Here is a 13,018-nt window from a genome sequence, read left to right as displayed (position 1 = left end):
CCCTGTAAACATAGCAAGTTTTGTCGAGCACGCAAATTTTTGACAAACAGCCCATGCTGAGCGAGTCGATGAAATAATCACAAGTTGTGAATACCTGTTTCCTATAGCAAAATCAGTTGCATAAGTTTGCCCTTGGTTACAGCCCTTCACAAAAAAATTAGCACAGCATTCAGAAATGAACTTTTAAAACAAAATTGGCTTTTTTGCTAGCATCGTATGATGAATAAGCAAGACGCTGAAATACAGGATCATTTGATTGGTTGAAAAGGGTTTATTTGCTGCGTGTTGGCCACTCTTTGTTGCAATGCAAGAGGACATTTGGGACGATGCATTGCTATCGGAGATTGAGGCACTCGAGACTCGTTATGTAAAATCTTGCAGCCGTCTAAATGATACGACAAACATTCCTCAATCAGCCTTTTGCTATAATAAGAATATGTGGAGCTGCAAGTCATGTACGCTGCAAAACAACGCGGCGAGAACTACATGTCAAGTATGCCAGGCACCACGAGTATTCATGTTGCACGAGGATCAAGACACTACCTCAGCCAAGAAGATTATACAGACTCGAATTACTTTCGACAAATCCACGACTTCACCGCCACAGCAACAATCCATAAAGAATGATGGTGTATGCTCAAAGCCTACATCATTCACCTTGACACAAAGAGATCAATTAGCAAAATCCGCTACAGCAAATACAACGCATTTTTCGTTAAAGTCGCCAATAAAGTCTTTTTATTCAAAACGAGCAAAAGAAGAGGTCAAGCCAGACAATTCGCTTTTGCAAACAACGCGGCGTGCAACAGGAGAAGACGCAGTGGCCAAAACAAGATATCTCGACATTTCTATACGCTCAAAAGGCGTGCCCGGGATTGATATTGATGCCGCACAGCATTTCGTGTACCCGACAAATTACTCTATTCGAGACTATCAATTGGCCATTGCAGAAAAAGCATTGTATCACAACACGCTCGTGTCATTGCCTACGGGCTTAGGTAAAACACTAGTGGCTGCAGTTGTCATGTACAATTTTTACCGCTGGTTTCCGACTGGAAAGGTAGTGTTTATGGCGCCGACAAAGCCACTTGTGGCTCAGCAAATAAAAGCGTGTCATGAAATCATGGGAATTCCGCTTTCCGATACTGCAGAATTGCAAGGAAACGTTCCTCCGACAATGCGTCGCGTGCTGTGGAACTCCAGACGCGTGTTCTTTTGCACCCCTCAAAGTTTGCAAAATGATCTTTGCCGAGGTATTTGCAAGGCAGAAACATTTGTGTGCATCATTGTTGACGAAGCTCATAGAGCTACGGGAAAGTACGCCTACTGCGCTGTAGTGCACGAAATTGAAGCAAAAACGCAACAGTATCGCATTTTGGCACTTTCGGCCACACCTGGAGCGAAATTTGATGTGATTCAAGACGTTGTGACGAATTTACGCATCTCCCATATTGAAAGCCGATCAGCTGATGACGTGGATGTACGCAAATATACGCACGCACGGCAAGAAGAGGTAATTGTTTGTCGTCTCGGCGACCAAATTTTAAAAATCAAGGCGCAATTTCTCAAGCTCTTCACGCCGATCATTCAACGATTACTTCGCAATCAGATTATTCGAAATAGCGATCCAGATAAATTGACGAGCTGGTACGTGCTGCAAGCTCGAGAGAATTTTCGAAAGAGCTCGACGTACGCGTCAAAGCGAAGTGCAGAGAGTGACTTAGCGCTTCTCGTGAGTTTGCTACACGCCAAAAGTTTATTGACTGGTCATGGACTCAATAGCTTTCGTGATCAAATCTTGAATTGGGTGGAAGAACGAAAGAATGGCAAATTGTCGTGGTCCAAGAGAGAAATGCTACAGTCTTCGGCATTTCAAGTGCTTGAAACAAGTTTAGCATTAAGCGGTGATAGCTTATATAGTACTGTGAGCCATCCAAAGCTATTGAAACTTCGTGAAGTGCTGTTAGAGCACTTTCAGCGCCATGATGCAGGAGCTTCCAGCACACGAGCCATCGTTTTTACGCAGTTTCGTGCAAGCGTATCGGAAATTGTAGCGCTACTGCGTCCACTTGCACCTATTGTTAACGCGCAGCCTTTCATTGGACAGGGTGCGTCCGGCAAAGCAAAAGAAAACAAGGGGCAGTCTCAAAAAGTACAGCAAGAAATTGTGCGTAGGTTTCGAAAAGGCGACTTTAATGTCCTTGTAGCCACATGCATTGCCGAGGAAGGCCTGGATATTGGAGAAGTTGATCTTATTGTCTCTTTTGATGCACTTACGTCGCCTGTTCGGATGATTCAACGACTGGGTAGAACTGGACGAAAACGCGTTGGCAATGTAATTATCCTCGTGACCGAAGGAGACGAGCAAAAGAAGTTGATGCGTAGTACATCAGCGGCGAAGACTGTTAGTCGCGCGCTAACAACTTATAAAAGTAGATTTATCTTCGCAAAGTGTCCGCGTATGCTTCCAACCGGCATTTACCCGCAATTACGAGAGCTGGAGATGAAAATACCAACTTTCCATGCTTCTCAAGTTGGTGGGAAGATGTCGTCGACAATTCTTGACCCTAATACGTGGCAGCTCAGTGATGCTGAACGAGCTGTGGCGCTGTTGAAGTTTTTTCCGGCAAATTTCGCGAATAGCTGTAGAAATAAGCTGGTGCCAATTGTTGCTGATCGGGCACATCTACTACGGCGCCAATCGCGTACGTTGGTGCGAAACAATGATAGCACTCAAGTGAGTTATTCTGTTCGGTCGCTTATTTTGCTACGTCTAGTTCGCGACATTCACGGTGTCGACGAGAATTTGGAAGATGAATCTGATGATGATGACAGTATGAATGCTGATAAGGAAGAAGAAGCTGAGGTGGCGAGCTCGAACAATCGTGCAAATTCTGTGGAACATGGAAATGAGTGTCATGCAGCATTTTTAAGGTCTCGAACAACCAAGTTTCACAGCACTAGATTGAGTATAATCGACTCGAAACTGAAAGGTGAGATGACCTCTGCTTCGCAACAATGTAAAACGCCCGATGAGCCCGATTTTGCAAGCACATGGGACAACGTATACGATACAATTGGAGAATCGATCTCTTCCTTTGACACGCACTTTAGCCCGCAATATGCCGACTTGATAACCCGTAATATCTCTACTACTACTGAGGACGTTATAAATTGCAATGGTTGCTGTGAAAATACTGCTTCAATGACCCTTACAGGAGAAAAGCAGAAGATAGATGCTTGTAAAGCAACATCCTTGTTGGTTCCGACCAGCGAGGACGATATGACTGAGGCGAAAACAACTGCCTCTGGCAGCAAGTGGCCTGACTCTAATGTTTCTAGAGGCGCGAAAAAGCCAACTCGAGATTCGACGCTCTCCTTTAAAAATGTCAGTCATCACAATTTCTCAAACAGAGCTGAGACGGCTTCGCAAACCTGTCGAACGCGACAACTGGTATTTGATGAAAACGCTATTGATGCCAATCCACTGACTTTTACGCAAACAATGGAGCTTTTGCCAACAGAGCCAGCTAGAGAAGCTCAAGTACTACGTTCTAAAAAGCACGAAACGCCTCGAGCCACAAAGGAGAATTTTTCAGAGTTACCACCTGTGTCGTGTGCACAAAAAAGTGTTAGTGCTGCCAATGAAATGCCATATTATGAAGAACAGACCGAAAACGAATTACAATCCTTTGAATTACTTCCATCATTGTCGAATGGTCCTGTAATGGCATCTAATTTATTAAATGTCTCGCTACGTGCAGCTTCTCCTGATAAAAAGTTTGTGGGAGCTGGCATTCAAGAAGACAAAGCTCATGAACGAGTTGACGATGATTTAAGTTCTGTGGTTGCGAATGAAAGTAGTTTTCTTCAAGCAAGCAATATTAATTCCAAAACACGAGCAGACTCTGACGCTGAAGATATGCTAGCTATTAATCCAATGGAATTCACGCCCCCGTCAAAAAGGTATTTAGCCGAGTATATTCATGGTGCTACGCATACAAATCAGAAGGAAGTTGATTTCGAGCATAAGGACGATGGCTGCTGTGCTGTGTGTCTTGAGCGTGAATCATATGATGATGATCTAATACTCTTTTGCGATGGATGTAACGTGGGAGTTCATCAATTCTGCTATGGTATTCTCTCTGTACCCGATGCCGAGTGGTTCTGTGCCGTCTGCTCGGTGGCTCTAAAGACTGGCAACGATGTCGCTGCTAATCCACCACGATGTCAGCTCTGTCCACACCGCGGGGGTGCGTACAAGCGGACGGGATGCCACCACTGGGTTCACGTTCAATGCTATATATGGATTCCAGAGTTACAAGTCGAGCAGGGAGTGGATGATTCTCTTATGCTTTCTGAATTAACTCGACTTGATCCAGACCGCAAGAATCTCGATTGTTCAATATGCCATTCGCAGATTGGTAATGGAAAGATTCAATGCGCACACAAGCAATGTTTGACTGCCTTTCATGTCAGTTGTGCCGCATTCGCTGGCTATCGCATGGATCAAGTCGATGTTTCAGGCAGTGACGACAAGGAATGTTATACTTTATTTCTAGCTTACTGCTCATTACACCGCAAATCTTCTGCTCCAGTATGCGCTTCGGATTTGTCAACGTTACCTGAGAAAGCAACGGTTTCCCTATCCCATCCATCACTTTCAAAACCTGCAAATATTGCATCTCCTAGTCACTTATTAGCATCGCCTTCCTCTGCGGAGGTCGAAAAGAAACGTAAAAAGTTTCGGCGACTTAAACGCAAGTATGAGTACTCTCCCTCCCACTTGTGTTCACAGCCAGAAGCGTCAAGAACATTGCAAAAGCGTCTCAAGAGAAAGAAGAAGCAGCGAGAGACTTCACGAGCTTTAGCAGCTGCGTATATTGAAGAAACAGCTGAAGTGCAAGGGGGAGATGATGATGATGACGACGATGATAATGAGTATGGAGAAGACGATCAAGAGGCGGCGGACAATTCATTTATTAACGATTCGTCGCAGCTTCTGTATTCACAGTCGGTCAAATCTTATGAAGACGTTGGGGATCTCACGTCAAAGAAGAAATTGAAATCAAGTCCCAATATGCGGGCTATTTATGCGCAATCACTTTGTGCATCACAGACTTCTCCACTACCACTAGGTAGGCACTGGGGAGCACTTCGATCAAATGGAATTATCCGTGCTTGTCTTGATAAAATGCATACCAAAACGAAGACTACGACGACGCCAACAACTGCTGTAGCAGTTGTGGAGGAATTCCAAGCGGCTTGTGACCAACGGAATTGCTTGCCAGCTGATACGATTCAACTCGATTCGCCTACCATTTGTCCGTTGAATCAGACCAAGAGGTTGTTTAATGACACTTTGCATACCGAGATGGAAACAAATGGCATTGAAACTTTCAACACATTGGAGGAAAATCGGCAAGAAAACTTGAAACAAACAAAATCACAGACGTCACTAGTTTGCAACAACATTTTATTGTCGAAAGATGACCAGTTGGCAAATGCACGAGATGTGAGAGCAATTGATTCATTCCATTTGACGAAAGAGGGAATGGCTCATGACGGAGAAAGTGCTGCGTATTCTCATTATTCGAATGGAACGTTGACGTGTAAAAGGTCTCTTGTTCCTGCGAAACGGTCCGTGACGTCTACTGTCGATCTAACTTGTCATCACTCGCAAAGGTTATCCCAGTCAATGAAGTGGAACATTCTCGTAAGCTCGACCTTTGCCAGCTCCAAAATATATGCAATCCTTTTATCGTCCAAGAGCGCCGACTGTGGCGTAACAATTACAGATTCGCTCCATGTCGATGTTTTACTTAGTGTGCGCACCGCCGTTCTTTTCTTAACAAGCCAACAAGTACACGCGCTGAAGAATACACCTCCAAACCAAAATGAAAAAAGCGGCTTGTTGTTTAGATTGACTTTGGCCATGCACAAGAAAGTCATTGTAGCTGTTGTTCACACTGGTGAAAAATCCGAGATTCAGCGAATTCTACCGTTTCCAAACGTGACAATTATTGTGCAAGATTGCATCGATACTCTATGCTCGCAACTTCACCAAATTGCACACGAGGATCTCGTCGAAGGGTACGAATTTCCTTCTTTATGTCTTGGTCCCTTAAGTGATCAGGTTCCAAGAGCGCTAGACGAGAATTTCGCATCCCGACTCGAGTTCTTTCGCTCTATTCCAGCTTTGTCACTTGACAGTGCACTGAATTTAAGTTTTCGCTTTAAAAACTTTTCAGTAACACAAGTGCCAGTGCATAAATTTAACGAAATGCATTGGAGAAGGATGTTGCCATGGATCTCCGAGGCGTCAGCGGTGGAGATTCAGAAACATGTGCAAAATATACGACGTTGAGGTTGTAAAGTATGATAGTTTAGCTATCGTCGGCTGACTATTTAAAAGCGCAGAAAGCGACTAAAACGGTCATGCCCGGTTCACTGCGAGGTGGCATGTCTTAGCCACTTTTTGTGTGCAAATTAGAATTAGGTAATTACTGTAAAATACACACGCTCCAATAATGGGAGCAGCCACAAGCAACCCATTTATCGACACGAAATTTCTTAAAAGTATCGAAGCCGCTCGGAGTTGCCCAAAATGTATTCAATTATTGTGTATCGACTCCATATTCCACAATGGAGGACATTCTTCCGCAGAGCAAGAAGCAGCACCGTAAGCAGGAAAAGGCTCGATGGTTAGCGGAGCGCAAGTCTTTGCAAATACTGGAGGGCTTAGCATCTTCCAGGCGGAAGAGTAGAAATCACCGTCAACGAATTGTCCCGCCTTCCGCTGCTGTCCACTTTGAGCCGTGCATGTCGACTAATTGTGACAATCGAGTGGCTGGACACTCGTGCGTCGTGCGGAGAATTGAACCGTACGTCCATCGCTTTGCGCTCTTTGCAAAAGACCGGTGGACGGATCGTAGTTTGCGTGATCTCTTTGCCAGTGAGTTTTCCACCCTCTCGTCAGAATACTGCGCGCGAGCAGCTCAGCTGGGGCTCATTCGGGTGAATGGACAAGAGGCGAAGCTGGACACGATTCTGAAACGTGGAAGTTTCTTTGAGCACGTCGTGCATCGACATGAGCCTGCAATTCATTTCCCGATCAAGACTGCCATGGAGTTATCGACATTGGCGTCGCTATCCACGACGTGGATCCATTTGGAGACAGACGACTTGATGGTGGTAAATAAACCCTCGGGCGTTCCCGTGCATCCAACCGGCAGCTTTCAATTTAATTCGCTGACGCATATACTGCATCATGACAGACAAGGGATTGCCGCAGAGAAGGAAAGTTTAACACAAAAGCTCTATCCAGTGCATCGATTGGATCGATTGACGTCAGGACTGCTGATACTCGCCAAATCGGCGGAAAAGGCACGCAGTCTTACGGCTGAGCTAACAAATCCTTCTATCAACCAAGGAACTGGCATGCGTTTGGTGCAGAAATACTACGTAGCGCGAGTTCAAGGCGACTTTCCCGTCACGGCAATGGGTTCTGCAGGCATTGCTAAGTTCTGCTCAGCATTTGTAACGATTGATAGTTTACGTGAAGAATACTGGCGCGTGGAAGCCCCAATCGGTTTGATGTCACCACGCCAAGGACATAAAAGATGTGTGAGTGAGTCAGAAGACGCCAAGCCTTGTGTAACGCTAATGCGTCGTCGTGGAGACTCCGTGGGTGGCGAAAGTATCGTTGAATGCCTCCTTTTAACGGGTCGGACGCATCAACTTCGAGTGCATTTACAACACGTGGGCTTTTCAATCGTAAACGATCCGCTGTACGGAATTCCGAATGAAGACAAAGGGATGAGGCTTGCAATTAGGCAAGTACAGAATGTCCTCTTTGATGCTGTTCCAATTTCATATTACCAAAAATTTCATCATGAAGATGATAAACTTCGATGTACTCGAGTGTGCGAAGTCTGCATAGCTAAAATCCAAGGAATTTTCGAGGTTGAAAACAAGGATGTAATTATGTGGTTGCATTCCTATCGATATGAAACCCCCAGTTGGTCATTTGAAGTGCCGTTGCCGTCTTGGGCCACATTGCCAACAGCATTGCCCATCTGATTAACATTGTAAAATTGCAAAAGTACTTCTCTCTGCACGACGTGCAGAGGAAGGCTCTCAGTAGCTAAGAAATCTTAGCTTACGCAGAGTAAATTCTAAGGCTTTATTATAGAGAAAACGTAAAACTGTGATAATATATCAAGTTCCTACGTAACGATCTTTTATCTACCACTGACTTTATTATATTAATAACTATCTATGTATGGCCCGCACAATCTTGTCTTATAACGATTGGCGGATATGGTAATATTGGAACAAGTCAAAGTTAATAAAGATAATATTTGTACTTTTCCTCTCATAGACCAGGTTGTTAATTAATATATTATCTAAAAAAGTAGATATTATTTGGAAAATATTACTTTACATAGGAATTTTTGGAAAGCTTATCCATAAATCGATGTAGGCCATTACATCTACTTGCTCCGCGGTCCAGTCAGCACTGGACGCGCCCAAAGAGAGAGACAAATAAGATATATTACATGTTCTGTATTAGTTTATAATGAAGTTAGTATTAAATAGATAGAAACAGAAGAACAACTTAATTACATGAAATACAGTTTACTTTTAGCCCTCTTTGCAGCAAGAATCTCAAAGAAAGTCTTCTTCTGCACGTACTAGTGTACGTGAAGTGACGTCTCGCACAGAAGCAGTACAAGTCGGCAGTGCCCCGTTACACATGGTAGCACTTTGTAGTCCGTCCAAGGACCACAGTTCTATCATCTAACATGTCCATGTTAAATAATAATGGAAATACGCATCACGTTTAGCGTGATAAATACTTATTCTAAGTGACATAGAAAGGAGTGCGGTCGAACGAACGATTTCGACCGTAGAAAATGATGCCATCTTGGCCATGCTGTCCGGTTTGGACAGATTTGCCCTCCATTCAGCCATCGCCAAGTTCATATAACATGAGCTTGACGAGGCGAAGGAGAAGGTAGCCTTGCTCGATCAGTAAGGCTCTCAACAGGCAGGACTGTTGAGGTTGCAAGAGGTACAGACCCCTGTATCTGGGATGACGCACACGCGTCGTCCCAAAACCTTAAAGATTGACATATCTAAGTATAGGGGGTCGTAGAAGACTCCCTCTCACGATGGTTTGTCGTGTTGGAAGATGCCATAAGGGCTCGTCACATCGTCGACGAGCAAATGCAAGTTGCATTTGCTCAGTCAAACCTGGCAGGTCGTGCCAAAACTTGGGCATATGCCTCAAGTTGGTGACCCGTACATATTTGGCTAGCTAGAGGATTTTCAATCCTGGCTCCAACAGAAGTTTAAGCTGCCCAGGGCTGAGTTAAAAGCTCGATCAGAGCTTCTGAAATTTAAGCAAGGCAAGCGTAATGTTCAAGCTTACGCCCAGCGTGTACGACTATTAACGAATTGTACCATGAACAATCCAATTTATGAACACACGTTGATTAAGGTAATCATGGAAGGTCTTACGGATGGTCCCGTGAAGACCCATTTGTTCCGCTGAAACTGGATACGCTTGAAGAAGCATTATCCATTTTTAAGATTTTGATGCAAGTTTATTAGCAAGGTGTATGCGGAACAGGAGGACATTAGCTTGAGACAGGCTCAAACTAGTTTGTCATCGTATCGTCCTCCGTGACGACAAGAGCTTGGAGGTCCAGAACCTATGGACCTCGCTTTCGAACAGTAAGCGATTGCAGAGATGCAATCAATGTCAAAAGTTAGGTCACTGCGGTCATGATAGAAAGTGCCCCACGCCCAGTACCGCTTATGGACTGAATTTTAAAAGGGTAACGGTCGCGGGTCCGGCGTCGTTGCGAAATCGCAACAGCGAGGCGGACCACAAAAAAACGGTTGGGTCAGTAAGAGCGCATCGCCCTACTGATTCAGCAACCTCAAGAGAATTTGCAAATCTCTTGACATAAGTTGCTCCAGACACATAATCATTATTTGTCTCTGCACCTGGTGCTGAGGTATACCTCATCACCTTGAAGTAGAAAGTGACAAATGATTTGTCACTTAGGGCCCTAGTGGACTGTGGAGCGTCGAATACTTTATTCGTCTCCAGTCGCTAGAGGGTCGTAAGCTCAAATATCTTGAGCGCGACATCCCTCCAACGACAGGCGCGTCGATAATAGTGATGAAACCCGTAGTGAGATTTCACTACCGTTAAGATTAACAGCTTGATGATGTTTTCATCGTACTGGATTTGGATGACAGACTTGATGTCATCCTAGGTTTACCTTGGCTCAGAAAGTATGAGCCAATAATCAACTGGCAGTCTCGATCCGTAAAGATGCCTGCCACTTGTTCATCAGATGGCCTTCTGATGAACGTGTTGGCGCGTCCACAAGCGTGTGGATCACTACGGCTGAATGCGATGGCCTCACTTGTGAAATGGTCGTTAGTACGACTGCACAAGATCACAGTGTGATTACTAATCACAGTGTGGAGTCAGCTGCCGGCGGCTGTGCGAATGCACAGGCAGTGCTGAAGGTCCACCACCCGAATAAGTCGAATGAATTGAGACATGAATGTACGTCTAGCGGGCTACATTCAAGGAAGGTACCGGTTGTCCAAAAAAGACAACACGATGATCCTAGACCGTAGTTGAGAGTCGACCGTAGAGGACCCGACTGTGATAGCGCAATCATATTCGGAAGATGTTAAGGGAATAAGTTTCGACGTACTTGAGAAGAAATCTCCTCAAATAGTCAATGCTAAAGTGGCAAGACTTAAGCATCCCGAGAGATAAATCCCTCTGCAGCCTGTGGAAAAGGGGTCCCAGAAAGAAACCGAGACATTGAATGTCTTGGTTAATGACTGATCAAGAGTAGGCGCTTATATCTTGATCTGTAAGCGCCTCCGAAGTTTACTTCGGAGATAACTCAATAACCAACCCTAGAACCTAAGCGTTTCTTGAGAGATCTGCATAGTGGTAGAATCAAGCAGATATGCGTACTCGTCACAGAGGACGAATACGTAACCGATATTCGGCCAGCGATAATTTTTGCAGAGAACGAACGGGTTCTCAGCAGCTCATCGATGGACGAAAGTGCTCTCGATGTAAAGACTCGGATTGGAAGACATACTACTCAATCCTGGGAGTCACATCAGATAAATCCTTTATATAAGGATTTGATTAAATATAGGGATGTATTCCCTGAAACAGTTCCATGCGAGTTGCCTAAGGATAATGGCAACTCACATGGAACTGTTTCAGGCACTTGACATGAGATCGAGCTCGAACCGGGCTCGAAGTACTCTGTCATGAAGCAGTGGCGACTGCCTCGTGAACAAGTACTTGCGATCGATGAACTATTTATCGATTGATTAAAAGCGGGCCATGTAAGGGAGTCAACCTCCCCACATAGCTCTCCGACCTTCTGTGTGCAAAAAGTTACAGGAGGGTGGCGGATATTGCACGCATTTAATCATCTGAATGATGCAACGGTACCGGCTCAAACGCCGATACCTAGAAAAGACGTAATCATAGATGGTATGTCTAAGAGTACCATCTCTTTTTGTATGGATCTGATAGATGAATTTTAACAGATCCTTATGCGTGAACGGGACATCCCGTACACAGCAGTGAGCATTCCCAGTGGGATGCTCTGGGAATGGCTAGTGGTGCCTCAGGGGCTTTGTAACGCCCCTGCAACATTCAACAGATGCGTAACGAATCTATTGAGACCGGTGCGAAAAATTCGCACCGAGTTATTTTGACGATGTAATCGTCCACAGCCGGTTTAGGGACGGAAAGATGGACGTGGAAGCTCATAAAACTCACGTACTTCAGCTTCTTACACTTATGCGAAAGCATAAGTTGTATGCAAATCTCAAGAAGTGTATATTCGCTGCAAGCGAAATACCACTTCTTGGGTGCATCGTCGGTAAACACGGCGTGCGCCCTGATCCCGAAAAGATCAAGGCAATCACCGACTGGCCAGATCCAGTCGATGTCAAGGACTTATAACGTCCCTTGGTTTATCGGCGTACTTGCACAAGTACTCTCGCAACTATGCCGAGATGACAGTTCATCTCTCTCGTCTCTTTAAAAAAAGGGAATTGGTTATGGAACGCTAATTGTCAGCGTCCCATTGAAAGGTATCAAGCAAAGCTTGATGCAATCGCCCATCTTGGCGATTGCAGATCAAGATAGACCATTCCATGTGGTCTCTGACGCCAGCGATACCGCTATCGGCTGTGCGCAAACGCAATACGATACAGACAGCGTGGAGCGCGTCTTCTGTTACCAGTCACGTCAGCTGCAAACAGCTGGACGCAAATACCTAGTGCATGGGAAGGAACGCCTTGCCATGAAATACGCACTGGCTAATTTAGGGTCTACCTCCTCGGAGATAGACCGTTCATCGTATATACGGATCATGCGTCATTTCGCACGGCCGCAAACAGCCCACACCTCTCGCGAAGAAAGCCGAGGTGGCTATCCTTCTTCGCGGGTATAATTTCTTCCTGGAGTATAAACCAGGACGGCTTAAAGTCGTCGCTGATGCGATATCACGCCGACCCGACTTTGAGCCGGCTGGGCACTCCAACAGTAAAAAAAAATCCCTTGTGCAACACTCATACAAGTGTTCCGTCATCAGCTTTGTTTGATGACATAAAGAAAGCCTACACAAAGATAAAGACCTTCTGCGCTTAGTGGATTAAGTGACGAATCCATTAAATATTTTTTTCGTATGATTTAGCGGCCTTGTATCGATCGTCATTAGATCGATACAATCACGTATCGTCGTCCCAAGTCACAATGATTTGCGCTTGCACATCATGTATGAGTGTCATGATGCACCAACAAGTGCGCATCGTAGACGTGGCAAAACTTATCTCACAGTAAGTCGCGACTCTTACTGGCCCCGCCAGTATCAGTTCGTGTGCAAGTACATTCGTGCTTCCGAGGTATGTCAACGGGTGAAGCCTAGCCCTTCATCCCGTGCACCTC

The 13,018-nt window shown here is 45.1% G+C and overlaps 2 protein-coding genes across 2 annotated transcripts; both read left to right on the top strand.

Moving 5' to 3' along the window:
- Positions 1 to 304: 304 nt before the first annotated feature.
- On the top strand, positions 305 to 6,367 carry CCR75_000690 (uncharacterized protein; the record flags this gene model as incomplete). Its single annotated transcript, XM_067958796.1, has 1 exon — positions 305 to 6,367. One exon carries the CDS (start codon positions 305 to 307, stop codon positions 6,365 to 6,367), a length of 6,063 nt encoding a protein of 2,020 aa, XP_067815112.1.
- Positions 6,368 to 6,645: 278 nt separating this feature from the next.
- On the top strand, positions 6,646 to 7,942 carry CCR75_000691 (uncharacterized protein; the record flags this gene model as incomplete). Its single annotated transcript, XM_067958797.1, has 2 exons — positions 6,646 to 7,839; positions 7,901 to 7,942. 2 exons carry the CDS (start codon positions 6,646 to 6,648, stop codon positions 7,940 to 7,942), a joined length of 1,236 nt encoding a protein of 411 aa, XP_067815113.1.
- Positions 7,943 to 13,018: the final 5,076 nt, after the last annotated feature.

This window comes from Bremia lactucae, linkage group LG1, assembly GCF_004359215.1.
Source record: "Bremia lactucae strain SF5 linkage group LG1, whole genome shotgun sequence".
NCBI lineage: Eukaryota > Oomycota > Peronosporomycetes > Peronosporales > Peronosporaceae > Bremia > Bremia lactucae.
This window is presented reverse-complemented; position numbering and strand designations above follow the sequence as displayed.